The sequence below is a fragment of the Macrobrachium rosenbergii genome, chromosome 2 (genome assembly GCF_040412425.1).
Source record: "Macrobrachium rosenbergii isolate ZJJX-2024 chromosome 2, ASM4041242v1, whole genome shotgun sequence".
Lineage (NCBI taxonomy): Eukaryota > Metazoa > Arthropoda > Malacostraca > Decapoda > Palaemonidae > Macrobrachium > Macrobrachium rosenbergii.
In genome coordinates, this window is record NC_089742.1 from 40,440,113 (window position 1) to 40,462,809 (window position 22,697).

General features: G+C 40.1%; 1 protein-coding gene across 1 annotated transcript in view; it reads left to right on the top strand.

The window, feature by feature from the left end:
- LOC136842861 (transcription initiation factor TFIID subunit 6-like) overlaps positions 1–22,697 on the top strand; it is a 41,492-nt gene that overhangs the window by 804 nt on the left and 17,991 nt on the right. The window contains exons 2-5 of the mRNA XM_067110745.1: positions 4,268–4,354; positions 5,693–5,846; positions 8,970–9,166; positions 11,493–11,630. Coding sequence (XP_066966846.1) covers positions 4,268–4,354; positions 5,693–5,846; positions 8,970–9,166; positions 11,493–11,630 — 576 coding nt within the window. The remainder of the gene's footprint in view (positions 1–4,267; positions 4,355–5,692; positions 5,847–8,969; positions 9,167–11,492; positions 11,631–22,697) is intronic.

Here is a 22,697-nt window from a genome sequence, read left to right on the forward strand (position 1 = left end):
ACTTTCCCATTGTCGTTTGCAAACTGTAGGAAATAAGGGGGGCCATTCACTATCTTTAAAAGCACTTGTTTGCTAATGAAACAAATGCCAGAAACATTCAAAGTTCACATTAAACAAAAGATTATATTTTTTTAAGTTTAAAATGCAATAATGGTTCAAGTAAAATACTGTAAATCCTTAAATCGGGTGAAATGCTGTATTTCTGATAGCATAATGTGATTCATGACAAATTTTATATTTGTTTTTATTGGGAATGCTTGGTTAGCTCAGTCCTCTCTCCCCCCCCCCATAGGCTGTAAATGAATATAGGGTGTCCCCAATGTGAAACTGAGATTTGGGTTGGGAATATGGCAAAAAGGAATGAAACTAGGGATAAGCTTATACCAACTTCATAGGAGGCCTGTGCATGTTTTTGCTTGATGTTAGTGTGTTTTATAGGATTAATGAAATGAATTTTAAATTTATCTGAATCACATTAAAAAACAATAAAAAAGACTATATTTCATTAACTCTAGAGTAATGACTTATCATACTTGCTCAGTAGGTCTGACATCATGCAAAAGAATAAATGTTATGTTCATAATTCAAGAATATTTTGGAACACAGCACAGACATGAAGAAGAGAAGCACTTGAATATGGCTTATGTATAATCAAAGCAAGAATAAACTTGAAACAAAACCCAACTCATGTCTATTATTACTTACGTTTAAAAATTACTCCATAGAAGAAAATCATAAATTCTTGGGGAAATGAAATGTTGGGAAGATGCATGGCCTATGGTAAAGAGGAATGAAAATGGCAAAGGCAGTGATAAGATGTTCAGCCACCAAAACAGAAACCATTAAAAAAAAAAAGGAGGGGGGGAATGTAAGACAGGGAACACTATATGGGCCAAAACTATGTGGTATAGTAACAAAGTGAAAAAGTATTCAGGAAGAATATAGAACTAAAAAGAGGTGTACTTTAGATATAGTCCCAAAATTGTGTGGATGACATAATAGTCCCCACCTGTAGAATAGGAGTAGAAACTACAGTTGGCAATTTCTGTAGCCTAGAGCAATTCAAGAAATTTACATTTGAACACCAAGCCTGATAAATCAGCAGTAATCATAATGGAATAAAGAAAATTAATAATCAGGAGAATTATAATATAAACAGATAATGGCTCAAAATAGATGACTGCTAAAAAGAGAAACCAGGAAGTACAGGGATATATTGAAAGTAAAAGATAGTACCGGTACTAGATAGTGGCGATCACAACATTATTTACTAACATGGAAACTTTGACCAAAATTGCTAAAAAAGACATCAGAAAACTAGAGAAATACAGTATAGGATCCTGTGAGGAATGTATGAATGACCAAGGTACACAATGTACAGTATTGGGAATTTTTAGCAAAATATTAACTTAGGCTTACAGGGTAGAGTATAAGAGAAGTAGTAGATGATTTAACTAAGAGTCCTGTGTGGACAGTGCTGGACAAAAAGTGCGATTTACAGTATTGTAAATACAGTATATATAGAGTAAAAGAGAAAATAACTGAAAAGGGAACTAGAAGAGAAAAGGGCAATGGTCCTTTGCGGTAGCCTTGATGGCTGCCCAATGGGGTTTGCCTACGGAAATCAAGTATGGTTCGTCAGGGCATCTTGTTGGGGAGCTTTGGTCAGCTATGTCTTTATTGTGAGATGGAATGCTTCCTGTGTTAAGTGAAAAATGGTCTTTTTCTTTTAAGATATGAAGCACCTCTAGGATACTTTGTTGGCAGCTGTCCCGTGTGCTGTTGATGACACATTAGATATAAAGTCTTGACGGGTCAGTTTGTTATTATGCTGGTCATTTTAGTGCCCTCTGAAGGCACCTTCTTGAATGTTTCCTTTATATTTATTGTCAAGAACTATGTAGTCTGACAATAAGTCTCACTTCTTCAGAATTGACTTTTTTTAAGGAATTCTAATGATTTTATTCTTTAAGTGTTAATTTTTAGTATTAAAGGGAAAAAGAGAAATTTAGAGTACCACAAATACTTTTATACAAATGCATTAAAAAGAATTCTTTTAAACAAGTACTATTGTGCACAGAAGTCCATTCCCTCTGCTGATCCAGTGAGTGAACATGAATCCACTGACTATGAAACACCGAAGCAATTGAACAAGGGCTGTAACTAATGGAAGACCCAACAGATGTTGCACTGTAAGGGCATATGGGAACAGGAAGGAGGAGTGGGAAGCAGGTATTTTTTTTAGCAAAGAGTAAAGTCTCCATATTCTTATATCGTTAAGAAGGTGATCGCAAAGTTGTTGTTGTTGACAATACTAGGTTTAAGTTTAAAATGTGCAGTTAAGGAAATATGCAAAATAAATAAGAGATTAAAAGTGCTTAGGAAGTCAGTATTCATGAATTAGTATTGCCTATAGATTATTTTATCTTATCAACAGACATGACTGTCCATAAGATCGACTCAAAACATCTCACCAACAGTGTTTACAGTATTGTTCTATAATCTGCACTGGCATTTGTGCGTGTCCCTGGTTACCTCCTACCAAAGGTATACCTCTTACCACAAGTATGGGTAGCGTCATCCTTAAGCCTTTGGTATAGACTGTTATGTTAATTTAAAGTGTGTCAACATCATAATATTGTTTGTGGATTAATAGTTTACATGACAATGGCATTTTACATTAACAGTAGTCACAGTTGGACAGGTAAAGGATAATTCACAGCGCATTTTCATTGCTGTAACCTCACACCACCAACAAAACCACCAAACAATACATAATGAAAAGATCATTCACTAGTTACATCTATTAGACTACCACTTACCCAGATATGCTCGCTCTCTCTCTCTCTCTCTCTCTCTCTCTCTCTCTCTCTCTCTCTCTCTCTCTCTCTCTCTCTCTCTCTCTCTCTCTCTCTCTCTCGTTAATTTTTCTCTGTCTTTATCTCAGTGCTATTATTAATTTTTTTCTCCTTCTTTCTTTCTATCTTTTTACTGAATATGAATTTGTTACATTGGTGAAAGTATCTGAATCTATTATTATTTTTCTCTGCTTCTTTCTTTCTATCTTTTTACTGAATGTGAATTTGTTACATTGGTGAAAGTATCTGAATCTTTCATTTTGTGTTAGTATTTAAAAAAAAATTACATAGAGCCATAATTTGTAAGTGTCTAAAAACTGGCATTTAGTTGTCATCACTCATATCGCCCACCTTCACTATGGATGTTGGCCTATTCATGCAATATAACTAAATACAACAGATCTATGAATGTTTACATATAGAGGATGCACCAGCAGCAGTTTGTGGTTGCTACCTCAATAATGTAAGTGAACTGAAAATTTTGCTAATTTGCCTCTATAAATGTTAGTTTTTTAATAAGAGGTGGCTTGCAATTTATATAGAACACCACCGTAAACTCTTGCTGAAATTTTTTGTATTGATCTTGTGGACAGTCATGTCTGTTGATAAGATACAGTAATCTATAGGAAATACTAATCCACGAATACTGACTTCCTAAGCACTTTTATTCTTATATACTTATTACACATATTTCCTTAACTGCACATTTTGCACTCAAACCCAGTATCTTCAACAACAAAAACTTTACGATCACTTTCTTAACGATATTAGAATATGGAGATTTTTCTCTATGTCCAAGAAAAATACCTACTTCCCACTCCTCCTTCCTGTTCCCAAATGCCCTTACAGTGTGACACCTGTTGCGTCTTGCCGTTAGTTACTTGTTCAATTGCTTCGGTGTTTCATAGTCGACGGATTCATGTTCACTATCTGGATCAGCGGAGGGAATGGACTTCTGTGCGCAATAGTACCTACAAAATGCTTTCAGTGGAACTATGATCCCCTGCACATAAACAGCTATGCCACTTTTTACTTTTTTTATGCATTTTCAATTCTGACCTTATTCATGTAGAGAGATTGGTCTAAGAGTCTATTGTAATTTTCAGAATTGCTTATTTTGAAATTTTACAGCTCGACAGGAAGAGTGAGAATTTGATAATTGAAAAATGTAATAATGTTACTTTATATTGATGAAAATTTTTCATTAATATAAAGTACCATTATTACTTTTTTCAATTATTAAATTCTCACCCTTCCTGTCCATGTAAACTTGGTTTAACAGCCTCTTCCAACTTCCCAAATTAATTTTGTAGATGAGTCTTATAATATTCATAAGCTTTGTAGCACTGTGTAGGCTGTATAGGACAAGTGTGGAATAATTGGTTACATCATTTTTTTTTTCTTGACAGGATGGGATGAAATTCATGCATCATGGCAAGAGAAAACGATTTGCAACATGTGATTTTGACCATGTTTTAAAATTAAAAAATGTTGAGGTATGGTATCTGATGCTTTTTATTTTAGTACAAGGTTTTTTTGGAGTTCAAGTTTAGATAAGTTTTTAATTTCTGCAGTCTAGGAATTCTCTGTCTCAGGTTTTGTTGTTTAATATGATTCAAAATAATTTTCTGTTCAAAGAGGTTTATTCTTCATTTGAACTTGTAGGATCTTTAACTCCTAAATAAATGTTGTTCACATATGTTTCCTCATTACAGTACAGTACATGTATTACAGTTATGACACTGGCCATCACTGGGAGACATTTTGCTTAGCCAGTGGCCTGGTTACCAAAAATAGTTATGACTTAGCCTCATTTCTTTTTATTTGCAGCTGAATGCTGTTTTCAGTAAAGTTGTTGCCAAATAATAATTACTATATATATAATACTGTGTTAACTAGTATTTTTATTACTAAAGTGGACCATTCCAATAACCATTATGTACAACTATTTATTTAAATTATTTTACAATTTTCTTCGGCGTACAGAAATCCTTCTGACTGTTCTGCAATTAACAAATAGAATCAGTAAATGAAGCCCAATTCTAAATTCATTAGTACAGTACTATCATATAAAATCCACAAGTACATGTGACCCTAGATGAATCTGGCTACATCACGATACAGTCTTTGATCTGTGGATTCACTAATAATTATAAGACAATCAAGATATCCAGTAGTATAATGATGTCCAAAAGTTTTAATGAAAGATTACTGCCAAAATCATAGTAACACTTGTGGCATGGTGGTTAGGTTACTGTAATAAAATCTTACGTTGGTTTGCTCAACATAAACTGAAGACAGAAATTCATCTGAGCTAATGTTAGAAGTCCAATCTTCTAGACCTCCAGAATCCAGTGTTCAAGAAAATATTTAACAAAATTATATTGCAACAAAGCTCCTGAAAGTTTTATAATTGCATCATTCAAACTTTGTTGAAATGTCGTAGATAGACGATTTGCCAGATAACATACAAGATGAGAATGAATTAATGTAGCATACTTGTATTCATAAATGATTGCATAGAGTAACACTACACATAGCCTATATGCAAAAATTCATGCAGGAAGTATGCTCAGTAGAAGAGAATGGAAAGAAGTCAGTTAGAGGTGTGACCCATAAAAGGAAAATCTAGCATAATTTTGAGTGATAATAGTAAGATAAGCTTTTAACTTTATTTGGAGGTTTGGTCATCTGTTCTTGCACTTATCAGATGATTCATGGGACTCATATATGAGGTTTTTTATTACATCTTCACTTTTGAAAATTACATCCTCTATACAATATTACTTTATTAAAAAAAGAATTAGTATTTATACAGGGTACTTTATTTTCAGCCATTGTATGGTCTACAGTCCGTAGAACATATTCCATTTCGGTTTGCTTCTGGTGGAGGACGAGAGTTACATTTTGTGGAGGACAAGGAATTAGAAATTAGTGAGATGGTATCAGGTCCAACTCCAAGACTTCCATTGCAAATAACAATAAAACGTAAGATACGTGAATTGAGCTTTAAAATTTTCACATTTTCCTTCAAAATAATTTTTAGTTTTCCTATTTTAACTGTTTTATCCACTGTCCATATTCATCACTAATTCATTGTACTTTTAGGGCAAGCTTACTGTAATCTTTCAGTGCATTACATTTACAATATTTTGTTGTGGTTTGAAATATCCGTAATACGAATATTTCACAGAGAAAATTTTCATATGTTAAATTTATTTTGTTGTCTGGTGCCAAGTTTGCAAATGCTTCTTCTGTTTAATTGAGGGTTTGATAGCCTTGAGACAAATCTTGCTTTAAGCCCTGGAAAGCTTGAGATCCTGCTCTGGTGAGGGCCTGCCACGAAAGGGCCTATCTCTTGATTAACTAGGGGCGAGTTTGCGCCTCTCTGGCAGAGAAGGTTGAGTATTTTGGTTTACAAGTGGATTGTTTCAAAGGTCCTGTGTGGACTTTGAGTAAAGGGATTTGACACTTGGCCACAAGTTCTTGAGGGAAAGGTACTTCTTATCCAGAGTGAAAAGAAGAGCAGATCTTGAGTCCTAAACTCCTAGCGACAAAGAGCACCAAGGTTGTGTTGTCGCCTAAGAACTAACGTGAAGATGGGCTAACTCAGACGCACCATCCACGAATCCCTTCTCTAAGCAGGACATAACAGAAGAGAAATCATCGAATGCGCTTCGAAAGACCAAAGACTTTACCTTCCTACCCAGCGCCAATAGTCCAGTCCATAAAACTGATGACTTCAAAAACTGAAAACGTTCTTCAAGGTGGTCCAACTCTGAAGAGAGAAGAAAATCCGAGCCGAGTTCATCTAGAACATTTGAGCAGAATCAACGAGACTGAAGAAGTCTCCCTGAGGAGGCAGAAGCTCCAGAGAAAACTTCCCAGTGTCCAGCCAGCAAGCCTTCTGGTCTTAGTAGAAAGCTTGGAAGGAGGTGGAAGCAGAAAGTGGTTTCCCTGATCACGTTTGTCTTCCAAGCAGGAGTTCATTTTCTTTAATGCCTTCTTGCTGAAATAGAAAGCACTCAACTTCATAAAGGAAGATAGGAGGCAGGTCTCTTGCGTGCCACTGAGAGAGGGAAGCTGACACGCAGGTGCAAATCCTCAGGAAATTATCAATAAGTTAGTTAAGAAGCTTCTTGCATAATCCAGCGAGAGGAGTCTGGTTCGTCTACAGGAAACTCTTCCACAACTTCTTCCTCAGACGCAAATAGGAGAAAACCTTCCGCTTGCACATACACATCTTGTGAAGGAGGTAGGAGCCTGAATAAGGCTTCTGAGGAGGAGCTGGAGCCTGAGTAGGCGCCACAAGAGAGCCTGAACTGGCGCCTCACAAGAGAGCCTGAACTGGCGCCACAAAAGGAGCCTGGGATGGCGCCTCACCTGGCGCTACCTGAGGCGCTGAGCCTGAGAGGCTAAATCTTGAGGGAGCGCTGAGCCTGACTAGGCGCACGAGCCTGATCCTGAGCCTGAACCAAAGGAGGGATCAAGAGACACAGATCGAGGAGGAGCTTTCGACTGGGGCGCCGGAGAGCTCGAGACGAGGAGGAGGCATCAAATACACTTCAGAGGCTTCTGCTGGAGAAGAACCAGGCCTTCCGGGCCGCCAGAATGCTTCCAATTTTTCTTGTGCACGGCTCAAGAAAGTCATGAGCAGGCGATATCCAACTGAGGCAGTGATCAGTAGAGCCAGGATCGTGATGAGGAAGAGGCGCAGAAGCCACAGCCAGGCTTACGTGAAACCAAAGGAGAAACACCGAACGCTGGGCAATACCAATGGGAGTCTTATACCTCTTGCGCACATGAGCTTGCGCCTGGGAGAAGACTCTTCTGACGACGAAAATCTCTCGGACTCTCCAAAACTACAGGGAAGAGGCTGTGATAGCGAAATGGCTTCTTCTTCTGAACCCAGCTGAAGGCGAAAGAGATTCCTGGACCCTTCAATGGTCTAGACTCGCCGGGAAATCTCCGGCCTCTGCAGTTTAATCACTGGAGCTTGAAGAAGACACTTTGAGTGCGCTTTTCCAACGCAGTGCATCTGAAACAGCCTGGGAAACAACAGGACTGTTGGGGGGGCGGCTGCTCAGGAGCAGACCCCACTCGCCTCCCTTGACTTTCAGCATGTCTTCTCCCAGGAGCAGGGAGCTTGACAGAGGCTTAGGTCTAGGAGAAACCAGTGAGGCCGTGAAAGCAACCTCCTCCACCACACTAACACTTTGCACTGCATTTAAATTATTCACAATATCTTGGAAAGAATCCATACGCTCATGAAGGGATTTCACATTAACGTAATATCCTCCATGGCCCACAATAGGTTAAATCTGGCGTCCATCTGGACTTGATACTCAGACACGTAATGGGTTCAGGATATCAGAGTCAGGAATAGGAATATTAGCAGCCACGGGGATATTAATAGAAGTTTCCTGCATAGCCAAGGAGATTCGGTTTCTGAGAGAGAGAAGAAGAACTTCTAGCTAAAGCTCCTGGCTCTATCTTTCTCAAGCTTCTTTACATACTTAGATAGAGCCTTCCAATCTTTTTCAGTCATACTGGACACATTTCATACACTTCCTCTCATATGAACATTCCGACCTCTACAAGCCACACAAATTGAATGAGGATCAAGACTAGCCTTGACCAACCTCGTCTTACAGCCTTTGCTGCATACCCTAAAGGTATAAGACCCAGAATCTGACATAATTATCAGAAAAACCTGACTAAATAGGTGACAAATAACTGGCAAAGCCGCAAACCAACAAGAGAGTACTTCACCAAGTGAAACAGCTCGATGTAGGCAGATACAATGAAATTTCGCTTTCAGTACCGAAACAACAATGTCGCCGCGTGACGGCAAAATTATTCCTGAAGCATGTTGGAATAGTTCTAGTACCCCGACAGAGGGCAGGTAAGGGCGATCACCCGATATTCGGACTGGCGCTGCCGCGTTTTGAAAATTTTGCCGTGACGTCAAAGACTAAAGCTATATGTAACTAACAGGTAGTTGTATGTATTTAAACATTATTTTTAGAATAAAATGTCAACCATTCATTCCTATGGGAACTTGGTTTGATTTAGATGATGACACTTGAGGTTTTTTCGTTTATTATGCAGCACATTGGTTGGCCATTGATGGCATTCAACCCACAATTCCTGAAAATCCACCGCCTATAACAAAGGACATCCAGAAGAAAGATGCTGTTGATCCAGCATCAAAACTATCAACACAAGATACAAAGGATCAGAAGCATATTCATGGGTATGTGGCTCAAATTTTCTTTATGATTATTTCTTATTACAGTTCATTTCTATAAACATGGTTTTTGTAAACACCAGCAGAAACTTGACTGTCATTATTTCCTTACCAAACCTTAGTCAAGTGAAAGACTGTTCTCCTTATAAACAAATGTTCCTCAGCTAATCTTTCTTCTCCTTATTAACTCATTTTCTTACCAAGTTACAAATGTTTCAAAATCAAAAGCAACTCTCGTCATTGAAAAAAAGCAAAAATTTTCCTTTTTAGAACTACTGTATTTACCTTGTGGTTTTAGTCATCTGTAGTCTAATCTGTAAATGGTTCCATAACTCCTATGTATTTATGACATTTGATGTAAGAAATGTTATTAATATGCAAGATTGGCATTTACAATTTCAAATACTGAATATGTACTGCAGTTTTCAATGATGTCATCTGCAACTAGTATAACAAATCCATGTATAAACTCTAGCTGTTTAATTTATTTGCAAAGTTCATTAAGATGAGTATTGATGTCAAATATTCATGTATTACTCTAGTTCAACAGAAATATTTTGATTTGCCAAGTGTACTATTCAATTTTTAATTTCAAAAAGCAAACTGGTCTTTTATAGTTGTTTTACAACATCACAGACAACATTTTTCTTTCTCAACACACATACTCATTCCATTTTCCAAGACCATTTTACAAGGGATAAACTGTAATTGTAAACGCATTCTGTACCTAGATATACCAGTTGCTGATCAGTGTTTAGATTAATGTGAAGTACTTTTTCTAGCTTACAAATGGAACAAGCATAGAAACGGTTAAAGTTAAACTTGCAATTCAAGCTTCCCAAGAACAACAGTTCATTGAGTAAGGAGATAACAGAAGGTTGTGGGAAAAGATGAACCTAAATGAGGGGTAAGAGATTTCTGGATTATTTTGATTCAATAATTGAGAATAAAGGCACTTAGTAATTTTGCAAGCCTCTACAACCTGATAAAAACTATACAGACAGTTGATAACAAGGCCAAGTTGCTACAGATGAACCTTTTCTCAGGGGTAAGAGATTCTTGGATTATTTTAATTAATAAAATTGAGAATAATCCATTGGGGTTATTTGCATGTTAGGGATCTCTGAACCCTTTTGAAAACCTTGTTAGTTAAAAACGCCTCTATGGCTATGTTATATTTTCTATTCTGAATCCAGAACTGGTTTTTCATGATGCAATCAACCAGCTTTTGCAGCACAAAGTCATTCATTGTGCAAATTACATATACTGGCTTTACTTTAGATAGTTAGACAGACAGACAGACAGATTTTATCACTGAATTTAGGCCACAGGCAAAGTGCTGGAGCCTCTCCACCATCCAGCGCTGCATGGTGAGTTGAAATACAGCTGAGGTTTGATGCGGAACAAGAAGACCTCACAGATAAAATCACCATCAAATGCAGATAAGGTCCAAAGAAATTGAAAATGAGAATTTGAAACTTACAAAAAATGAATGAAATGATATTGCAACAAATAAGGAAAGATATGGATGCTGCAAGAACCTTAAATAATGCCACCAGTAAACTGCAGCTATTCAGTTAGTGGAATAACTACTGTACAAAGTTAGCTGCAGTACCTAGAGTTTCATGGTAGTGGACAGTAGTGGAGGTCAATAGATAGAAGGACCTGTCAGGAGGTACTGAATTTACTGAAGAAATCTGTTTATGCAAAATTTCGGGTCTGCCAGAAAGTGATCATGAATGACTTTCCAGGTTGCAGTTTGGACTGACACGCTGGTAGGTCACATAGTGAAAGGGCAGATTTTTGTGTCTGTTTCTGGGGGAGTGAATGTATCAGCATTATTATTTTTTTTGCATAGGCAAAGCTATGCCAGGTGCTGGACATATCAACACACAGTAATGCCTTTTGATTTTGCATATTGTTTTGTTGTGAAATTACACCTTTGTATTGTACAGTGGTTTTTTCTGCTACTAGAATACATTTTGCAGGATGAAGATGTAAATTCTTTACTACTTTTAAATGGAATGGAAGGTAAAATGAAGCATCATTGACCAGAGTCAGTGACAGTGAGACCAGATTTTGAAAGGGATCCTGGTTAAAGTCATAGCTTTCAAGGTGCATAAGCCTTGCATTCACACTGTAAAACAGTCAAGAAATATCATTGCAGCATTAGTGAGCCATGGAAGGAATGCTGCAGTTTGTTATAGTGCTGACAGGAAGGTAAAATAACCCCTTTGAAAATTATATTTCCCTCATCAATATAGCCAGACCCCAGAAGCATGAATGTTAGCTCAGGTTATATTTGTTTGGTTATTCTAACGTTATCAACCACTTCAAAATGAAGTTGATTTACACAGCTTAGCATTGTGACTCACCTCTAACAGATGGTTGCCAAGATTCTTTCCATTCATTACTTGAATACATATGACACTGTTCAGAAGAACCTTGCTCTCCTCATCTATTTAATGCGTATGGCCAAGGCTCTCCTGGATAATCAGACACTGTACTTGATCCATACGAAAGTCAATATCTGCCTGTATGGCAAAAGTGCTGACCTCTTTTTTAGTTACATTAGAACAGTGATTTCTAGATAAATGCAGTTTTTTATGAAAAACAAAGTTTTATGAATAGAACTTACCTGGCAGTTATATATATAGCTGCTTAATCCCTGTCGAACGGCAGATTTTTCAAAACTCGCGGTAACCGGAGAATGGTAGGTGTCCCGATAGGTGGTTAACAACCCCATTGGTAGCTGGAATCATTCCGTTTTCAGTTCCTCAGATCATCTCTGCGGTTGACCGACAACATTGCTGCTGTTCTCCCCGGCCGATTTTTCGCCGCCTCCTAGGTCGCTGTGTTGACCCTTTATTGGTGACGATTTTTGACCTTTGGATTGGGCAATCGCTTGTGGTTTGTTTGGATTTATTCTTGACTGTTCTGGATAAGATGTTCGATCCTGAAGTTTTTTCGAGTATGTGAATGAAGAATGTAAGGTTAGGTTACCGAAGCTTCGTGACCTCACACTGTTTGTTTAGTGCAGGGTTTTGAGGTGCCTTGATAAAAGATGTAAAGAATGCGAGATTTGATGAAGAAAATGGATGGAAATGAAAACGCTATGTGCAGAATTATGATGATAAGCATGGAGGGCTTGTAAACTAAATCTAGGTTCAGAGTGATGTTAGTCTGTGACATTTCTTTAACCCTTCTATTCCTAAATCACCCTTAGAAGTAGATCCTTCTCCCGAGGTAGCCCCGCTCCTTCTACAGGAACTGTATCTGTTGTTATGGACCCTCAGTTCGCCAGGATGGCGGCTGAGATGAAAAGAATTAAAGGATCAACTTGAAGCCTTGAAGAAAGGTAAGAGTGCAAGTGAAATTTGTGATAATGTTTGTGCTAGTGCAGTGGAGGTGGCGACTGATCGACCCTGTCATGCCCCTAGATCTAGACCTCTACCAAGCTCCCAGGACCAAGGGAGAAGGTATGTCGGACGATCGTAAGGGGTGAGGGGAGGGACGATCCTCGGTCAGCCGTCGCCTCAAGCAGTCCTGTTGCTTTTCCCAGGCTGCTTATGACCGCCACAGGAAAGGCGTGTCGGAAGAGCTTGCGTCTTCTCCTAGCCCCTCTCCTAGGCGAGATGGCAGTTTGAGGATTCGAGACCGACCAAAAGAAGATGGTTGCAGCAAGAGGATCAACCCGGACTCGCTCTCCCTTTCGGGTGCGTGGAGCTCCCTGAATCTTTTGCTTCCGGTACGACAAACGCTCTCCAGCAAAAGGTCAAGACCTTTTTCGGAATGCTCTCCTCTCGCTGTTCGGAGGAGGGAGAGTTCTCTTCTTTCTGCTTCCGGAGAATTCTCGAGGAATCCTTCTCCTGCTCCCAGCTTGTCTCGACAACCTTCTCCCTCGGATCCTCAAGATGCAGCTGCTGCGGCTAAATCATTTATGACCGTCATGCAAGGCCAATTGGCTTGCTCGTTCAGGCCTTTAGTCGTCCTCCCCGCAGGTCGGTCAGGACGTAAGGACTCCAAGTTACCAGTGAAGAGATCTAGAAGGGAGTCCCCTGCTGAAGTTTCTCCTAGGGATAAGAGAGAACTGGATCCCTCTCCGTTCGAGTCAACAAGGGGCATCTTCTGGCCTGGAACATAAGAATCTTTTCGTTTCTCCCAAGCAAAAACCTCAGGGTTCTTCTCCTGAGGCTCGACTCTTCTCCTCCTCCCACGCCTTAAACGACAGGAATTTTCTTCCTCTCGCGGGAACACTCCTTCCTTTGTTCAGCAAGATTACGACCTCGGTTCTCCAGGGAGGAAAGAACGTAGCGGACTTCTCGACGCCAGGCGTATTCGCCTCTCGACGCCAGGGCGCTCCAACTCTCGGCCGCCAGGGCGTATCCAATGCTCGCGCCAGGGGACGCCCTTCCAGCTCGCGATACCAGGGACGCATCCAGCTCTCGACATCGGATTCTTCTAGGGCTGTTTGTCAGGGCGCAACCAGCTCGCCGCCAGGGCGTAACCAACTCTACGCGCCAGGGCGCCGGCGATCGTAAATCGTCCTCCCGGGTACACTGCAGCGGGAAGAGAAGGACAGAGTTGGAAGGAATGCATGATTTGGAAGACGTTTCAGAGGACGAAGATAAACCTTGTATGCGGACTGATGACTATAAGGTTCTTTCTCGCTCTCTTTTTGGAGCTGTATGGTGAGGAGTTTAAGCCTGCTGCTCCTCGTTCTCCTCAGTCCCAGTTTAACAGGAAGAAATCGAGGAAGCAGTCAGCCTTTATTAAAATGAAGCTTTCCATTTCTGCTAAAGAAGGCTCTGACCAGGATTGATAACTGGCTTAGGGCGTGGGAGGCAAGCAGTTAAGTCCTCCTTCTCTTTTCTCCAACTAGGCTTGCTTGAAGCGGGCATGTGGTATGACACTGGAGAAGCTCTGGGCCTGGGAGTACCTGCCTCCTCCCAGGGGACTTCTCTGGTTTAGTAGACTCTTCCAGAAGACATGCCCTTAACTCAGCTAAGGTGATGTGGTCTATGACGGAACTAGACCATCTCATTAAAGGAATTTTTAGGTCTTTTGAAGTGTTCAGTTTTTAGACTGGTCTGTTGGAATCCTATCCAAGAAGATGGAAACCATGCAGGCTACAGGAATTGAAGACCTTTCCAGTATTATGGCCTGTATGGATAAGGCTCTGAGGGATGGAGCAAATGAGATGACTTTTCTCTTTTCACTGCAGGGATTTTGAAGAAGAGGGCTTTGTTATGTTCCTTCACGCAAAATCTACTACAGTCGCACAGAAGGCGGAGCTCCTTTCGCCCCCCTCTCGGAGCATTTGTTTCCGGAGTCCTTGGTCAGGGATATTTCTCTGACTCTGGACATAAAGCTACGCAAGATTTACTTTCTCGCCGGCTAGGAGGTTTCTTCGGTAATTCCTCCAGCTGCCAAAAAAGGAGGAAAAGAGAGTTCAACAGCCCTTTCGGGGCAGAGTTCCTTCTAGATCTGATTTCAGAGGAAAAAGACAAGAAACAGGGGGTAGAACTAGCAGAAGGACGTTTAGAACACGCTGTAGAAATTGAAACACAAGTCCTCCAGACAACAGTAGGAGCAAGGCTGTCTCTTTTTTGGCAGGCTTGGGAAGCAAGAGGGGCGGACAACTGGTCTCTCTCAGTCATCAAGGAAGGATACAAGATCCCTTCTCGAGGAAACCGCCACTTTCAACAAAGCCACTAGCCCCTAGTGGCTCAATACTCAAACGCATTGAAACGAAGGGCACTCCTGAATCTAGTAGACCAGATGTTGGAGAAAGGAGCGATAGAACCAGTTTTGGAACTAGGATCCCCAGGGTTCTACAATCGTCTGTTTTTGAGTGCCCAAGAGTTCGGGGGAGATGGAGACCGGTCCTGGATGTCAGCGCATTGAAGCGGTTTTGTGGAGAAGACCAAGTTTACCATGGAGACGACTCAGTCTGTGCTGGCAGCAGTCCGTCCAGGGGACTGGATGGTATCCTGGACCTGCAGGGACGCTTACTTTCATATTCCCATCCACCCGACTTCAAGGAAGTTTTTGAGGTTTGTGATCCAGGACAAATGCTTCCAGTTCAAAGCTCTTTGTTTCGGCCTCAGCACAGCTCCTCAAGTGTTCACAAGAGTAATGTCAAATGTGGCAGGATGGCTTCATCAAGAAGGGATAAGAGATCCTGTACCTAGACGACTGGCTGATAAGGTCCCAGTCAAGAACAGGTGTCTGGAGTGACTTACACAAGACGTTTATGATTGCTCAGGATCTGGGTCTCATTATCAACAAAGAGAAGTCTCAGATCGGGAACCGAGTCAGACGATTCTTTATTTGGGGATAGTTCTGGACTCAGCTTCGTTTTGCTTCTCCTCACAAGAAAGACAAATCAAGTGCCTCGAGAAGGTTCAGTATTTCCTGGGGAGGCAGAAGTGCTCAAGTAGGGAGTGGATGAGTTTGTTGGGCACCCTCTCCTCCTCGAAATTTGTCTCTCTGGGAAGGTTGCACCTCAGGCCTCTTCAACACTTCCTTTCAAGAATCTGGGACAGGAAGAATCAGGGAGGACTCATTTTCCTTCGACATTCCAGCAGAGATCAAGAAACATCTGAGTTGGTGGCTGAACCCGTCGATCTTAGGGGAAGGAATCTCCCTACGCAGAAAGAACCCAGACCTAGTGTTGTTCTCAGATGCTTCGAGTCGGGATGGGGGAGCAACACTGGGGAACAAGGAAGTTTCAGGCTCTTGGGAAGAGGGACAAATGGATGGCACATCAACAGGAAAGAGTTGATGGCCATCTGGTTAGGGTTTAAAAGCCTTCAAAGAATCTGTCACGGGAAAGTAGTAGAAGTGAATTCCGCAACACACGGCTCTTGCAGTATATCAGCAAACAAGGAGGGACTCGTTTCTTTACCTCTTTACTGAAACTGCAAGAGAGCTCCTTCTGTGGACAAAAGACCACAGGGTGGAGCTTTTGACGAGATTCGTGCAGGGCAGAAGAATGTAAGAGCAGACATGCTCAGCAGAAGAGGGCAAGTTCTGCCCACGGAATGGACTCTCAATCTTCAAGTTTGCCAGAAACTGTGGAGTTTATGGGGAGGCCTTCAATAGACCTCTTAGCCTCCAGCCAGAACAAGAGGATCCCTGAACTACTGCTCTCTAGTCCCGGACAGAGAAGCAATAGCAGTAGGACGCTTCTTGATGGACTGATGGACTGGGACGGGATGGACACTTATGCTGCCCTCCGCTCGGTAAACACAATCAATCTAGTAGTCAAGCACCCGCCTCCCAGATTCAGAAGAATGACCCCGGTAGCCCCTTTGGCCAGCAAGAGTGTCTCAAGCAGAGGCAGGAGATGTTAGTGGACTTTCCGAGAAGTCTTCCCAAGTCCAAGGCTTCTGTGACAGCTCCCACTTCGAGAGGTATCAAAAACCCTCGCTCTTCAACTGACTGCATTCAGACTATCGAGAAGCTTGTCAGGCGAGAGGATAGCTCAAGCTGCAAGAGCTATCGCCAGAGCCGAGGAGGGTCTCTTCATTGAGAGTTTACCAATCAAAGTGGAAACCTTTTAGGATCTTGGTGTAAAAGCAGCATAAGGTTTCCTCAACCACTACCTCTGTGAGCAAATAGCTGATTTTCTCTTGTCCCTCAGGTGAAGATTCTAAGCTGGCCGTATCCACCATAAAAGGATACAGAAGCTTGTTGTCTACAAATCTTTAGGCACAGAGGCATTGATTTGTCTCAAGATAGAGACTTGAGAGACCTTTTAAAGTCTTCGAAATAACGAAGCAGACTTTGAGACCCCGTCCCTGAATTTGGATGTGGTTTGAAGTTCATTGCAGCAGGAAGTTCGAACCCATCTCTCAACAACCCTGGAGAGACGTAACAAAGAAACTCTTTTCCTTCGCTCTTGCTACAGCGAAAAAGTAAGAAGTAGTGATTCTGTTATTCAGAAACAAGTAGGCTTCAATCGTAATTTGTTAACATGCATTAAGGCTTGACTTCCTCAAGGGGGCAAAATGAGAACTCTTCCAAACCCTACCGGGACGTTTGAGGTTCCCAAATCACTGATTTAGTGGGCCGGGGAAGAGAGGAGGAGACTACCTTGTCCAGCTAGAGCCCCTCAAGGCTTGGAGTATTTCCAGGACAAATGCACGAAGAGTGTCTCTTCCAGTTCCTTGTATGCTCCAGTTGGAAGGATCTCCTCAAAAGCCCCTCTCGAAGAATGCGTTATCATTCTTTTTGAGGGAGACAATAAGAAGAAGCTACCTTTTATGTGAAGAGGAGAACTTTGGTTTGTTGAAGGTGAAGGCTCACGAAATAAGAGCCATTGCAACTTCTCTGGCTTATAGAAAGAATATGTCAGTTAAACAAACAAATTATGGAGGCCACTTTTTGGAGAAGTGACTCTGTTTTCGCTTCTCATTACCTCAGAGAGGTAAGAGTGGATTATGAGAAATGTTATGCCTTGGGCCCATATGTAGCTACAGCTTCGGTATTGGGTAAAGGAGTGACTGCCTCCCCTCAACCTTAACTTTTGTTTGGGATACCTGTAATTGGGTTGGTGTTTTTTATGGTTGTCTGAGGAAGCTTCCTTGTGGGAAAAGCAACCCCAGTCTAACTAGATAGGTGTATATCTAGTCTGCAAGGTTAGGTGGTTAGATTGAGTAAGGTTACAGGTAATAGAAGGGGAATAGGAAGTACAGAAGTCTAGTCACGTTTGTTGGTCTCCAATTTCCCGCTGACAGACTCGGATGAAAGTTTCGGTATAACAGGCCTTCACCGGACTGGCGCTTCCGCAAGGGAAAAGCGCTCACGAGGCAGGAACCTTGAAGTCAGCTACTCAGCAGGTGTAAGGAATCAAGGTGTTTAAGCTCTACAACTTATTACTTCCCCAACAATGTTATTGTCTTTCACCCTCCTCCAAATGGAATCACAGAGAGAAGATATAACTGCCAGGTAAGTTCTATTCGTAAAATGAAGCTTATAGATAAAAAAACACAAAGTTTATGAATACTTACCTGGCAGTTATATATATATTTTAATCCCACCCTCCTCCTCAGGAGACAGGTCGTGGCAAAAAGAGATGATCTGAGGAACCAAACGTGTGGAATGATTCCAGCTACCACCCGATATGGGTTGTTTTTTCATAGTTACATTAGAACAGTTCGACAGGGATTAACATATATAACTGCCAGGTAAGTATTCATAAAACTTTGTTGTTATCAAAAAAACTTCATTTTTTTATATAAGTAACTTACTGCTAAATTACATAGCATAGGGTCATTTATTCGCAGTGCAGCTTATATTCAAATTTCACGGTGGCAACACCAATGTTCTGTGTAAAAGTTGCTGATATCTAGTTTTGAGACCACTGAGCTTGATTTACAGCTCTAGGATGGCTCTAAGGATTAGACTTATTTTAAGGCTAAAACCAATTGGTTACTTAGCAAATGGACCCACAGCTATTGTGTAAACGAACAACATTGTAGTGCTAATGAATTTCTAATCACCAGAAATAAATTTCTAACTCTTCATTATTAGCCGCCGGAGATCAACTCGCCTCAAAGGAAAAGGTCTCAATAACTTCACCGACGCCCAGCGAGAGCCCACATTTGACGAGAGTTTGGGGAACGATTTAGCAGATAAATCAGCCAGGCCTGTATCTAAAAACATCTGGGTGGTAATCGATGTTGGCAACAAGCTTTTTTTTTTTTATTTTTTTTTTTTTTTTTTTTTGCCGGTTATTTAACCAGACTTTAATGTTCAAGCCGAAAGTCTAGTAGCTTCAGCCGAAAGCTTTCAGGATGATTTTCTTGCTTGTTTTGTTGTTATGAAATGGTATGTAGTATATCAGTTGTTTGCTTTTACAGCAAAAGTTGCAGTTACTGTTTAACTTCCTTGCCAGGGTACACTATAACGTGAAATGCTGGTCCCTTGTCAACTGATATTTAAGTTCACTACCGGAACTGGTTTCTTTTCGCAATGAAATAGGCTTACCTGTACAGCAGTGAATTTACAAATCTCTTTGTTTTAACCACCTTTACAACGGAGTAATGTAATAATGTAGTGCTGCTGGCAAGTAACCTTGATAAAGTAAACTTGCATCACTACCATCTTTATCTCTGGTAGCGTGAATGAAATGTAAACATTGTGTTTACAGGGCCGATATTTTTGGTAATGTTTTTCATATCTCCTCAAGCCTCAAATAATGTTTGTTAGATTTGAGATTTGTCTGTATGATGCAGTAAACCCTGTATTCAATGCTCTATGAATTGCAGACTCAACTTATTCATGATTTCTGTATGGGAACATATATACATTATTCAGCTGGAAAATTCGCCCATTCGTGTAATTTTCACTGAGAAATATTCTCACCACTGTATTTCTACATCACACGCTTGACTAAAATGCACTTTTTGTGATAAAATACAAAAACTACTCTGTACCCAGATAGTGCCATGTTACTTATACCACCCACGGTAATTCAATTTTGCAATGGGGTAAAGTTAGCACCAGTACAACAATATTTATAAAATACTTTTAAATTTCAATGGGCAACAGGCAGCAGCTTAATTATCTAATCCTTCTGTTAAAAAGTAAAAGAGAATGATAAAAGTATTATTAGTACAAGCATACTCATTTAAATGTACAGCCTTAAACAACTGAACAAGAAACTGTTGTTTTGCTTTAAGACCGAATTGATAACAGTGCTTTTAGACATTTCAACCATCGCATTGTGCAGTAAAAACATACTATAGTTATGTTACAAATGATGTTAAGTAGAATAGACTGATGTATTTTTACATTATACCTTTATCAGTATGGATAAAGATTGGCAGGAAATATACTGATCAAATTTAAGCTGAAAGTTGTAGCTGAAGCTGAGAAACGTTCGGTTACACGACTATAAATTATCGCTCATCAGCAAATATGGATGAAACTCGACTGTAATTAAAATTCAGAGAAAGTATTTAAATTAAAACTACTGGGCATGAAAGAACACGATATCTGTTGTTTAATGATAAATGGCAAATAATGTAAAACTCAGACATCGATGTAATCATGAAAATAAAGAACATAACCTGATTTTTTTTACACGTTAAAACAAATCTAAATCGGCCAATTCGGCTATTAACCTCAAGGGATGGATTGGCCTGAAGCGCTGGCTACATCGGGCTTTAATTACGCAGCAACGCTCGCCGCCAGCATTTGCTGAACAAAACTATTACACGGTCGCGAAAGCACGCAGCTGTTTCTCAGCAAGTAACCAGCAACGCCGCTGCCAAGACAATTCCGGCACCATGTGACCAGCTGTTCAGTTCCCCATACGCAGCTGCTGGGAAACAAAAACAAACCCTAGAAAGTCATGTTATCAAGACGCATTATAACCAGTGAATGTCTCATCTTCACACCAATGACCAGTAGTCATCGGCCATGCAGCAATGGCCGGGTAGTAATCGCGTGGCTGAAGAAGAACGCATAGGCTAATTACACTAGCAGCCCTTGGTTACACAATTATTCATTAAGAATCTAGACACAATGAAATAGCACCAGAGTTAATCGACAGAGACGATGTAAATAGTGCAGAGTAATTGCAGTGGCAAATGGCGTAATGACACTGAGTGTTGGCTGGGAAAACTTAAATGCTTGAGGCCAATGGCCTCAGGAGGGCTATAAATGTCACACATTTTGTGAATAAAGGCAAGGTAGCATTTCAGGATGCTATGGTCTTCAGACACTAGTTTCTTTTTTTTTTTTTTGATGATAATAATTAAGAGCTACAAACATATTTAATATAGAAATAAAAAGTGCAATGACAAAGTGTTCTGCATAAATTTTATAGGATAAATAAAGTTTCTGTGCCAATGTTTTTTTATTTAACATCATAATGCAATGTGTAAAAATAAAAATTATGGCCCTGGTACAGATTCTTTTCTTTGTGAGTTATATCTATACCCCATGGAAAGAAATCATACAGGAAAAAAATACCACCTTACAACAGTTTATATTAATGGATTAACCGCCTCTCCTCCTCTTTCAACTTGTTTAGAATGCAGCAAGTTTAAGCACAAGTTTTGGATGTTTATGGCGAGCAAATTCAGAGATTACTTCTTTTACAAAACCCTGCTCGTATGGGATGTCTTTTCCTTGTGCTTGTGCAGTGGTTTTTAAAAAGATAATGCTACCTCAGTTGCACTGGGTGCATGTTCTGGTGTCATATTCCTTTACGTTTTTGAGTAGGGAGTTCGACACACGTTTGTTATTCCGTGATGATGATGATGATGATGATCGACTTGTTCCTTGCACAGAGTGTGAAGATGATGGGGTAGGCAGATCAGTGTCATCTACACTACTATCATAATTGAATGTCTGCAATGGCTGATGGATGACTTCATCATCAGACTGATAGGAGTCAACTTGTACCAAAAGAGATTGGGATAACTGGGAATCCTGCTGATTGATAGGAGTCAACTTGTACCAAAAAGAGGTTGGGATAACTAGAATCCTGCTGATTGAAGGTCTGAGACTCCTGCTGGTGGGGAGGACTGGGACTCTGGTGGGAGGACTGACTGAAAAAAAAGGTAAAATCATAAAAAAGGAATATACAAATTAAGGCAACTTCATAATAAATCTGAATGCAAAAATAAAACATACAATACTTGGAAACAGTCATACATTCTTAATACCTTACAGAGACACAGTAGTCTCAAAGGTTTGATGTACTTTTTCCCTGGGGTGACAACATCAGTCAGGAACAACATTAAATCAAAGAGCCTCATTTTGGGAACATAGTCTCCTCCTGAGCCACTTTTTTACTCGTTTGATTTTAGCCAGCTCCTCCGAAATTATGTTTTTAGCTACTAAATTACATCATTACAGCATCTGCAAGAAAAATTCAAGTTTGATTAACTTACAATAATCATAGAAATAATGAAATGAAAAGGGGTATTTTGATTAACTTATAATAATCAGCTCATGAAATAAGAAGGGTGTTTTATAAGTTTAGCTGCTGGGGATCAGGGTGGAAAGCCTCTGGCCAGGCTCAATGTTAGGTTAGAATTTCAGCTTTAAGGCTGGGTCAAAAACAAAAAAACAAAGTCTAAAATACCATTAGATCAGGGCCTTTGCCAGCGTATATTCATACTTTTTAATGAAACATTGAACCAATTTCCCTCTTTGCACAATGCAAATGTTGCATGTACAAAAGAAATTATCTCCAATGCTCTTCATTAAACAAGCATGAACATACGCTGGCCAAAGGCCCTTGACCCCGTATTGAGTATTTTAGACTTTGACATTTTATTTTGGATACCAGCTTAAAAAGCTGAAATTTCTAACATACCTTTCGGCCAGGAGGCTTTCACCCTGATCCAGTACCTATGCCAACATAAACACCTTTCATTTTCATTATTTCTATGATTATTATGTTAATCAAACTCTGCTTCATTTCATTATTTCTATGATTAAGGTAGTTAATCAAACTTGAATTTTCTCTTGCAGATGCTGTAATGATGAAGTTTAGTGAAGCTAAAAACATAATTTCGGAGGAAGCTAAAAATCAAACGGTAAAAGTGGCTCAGAGGAGACTA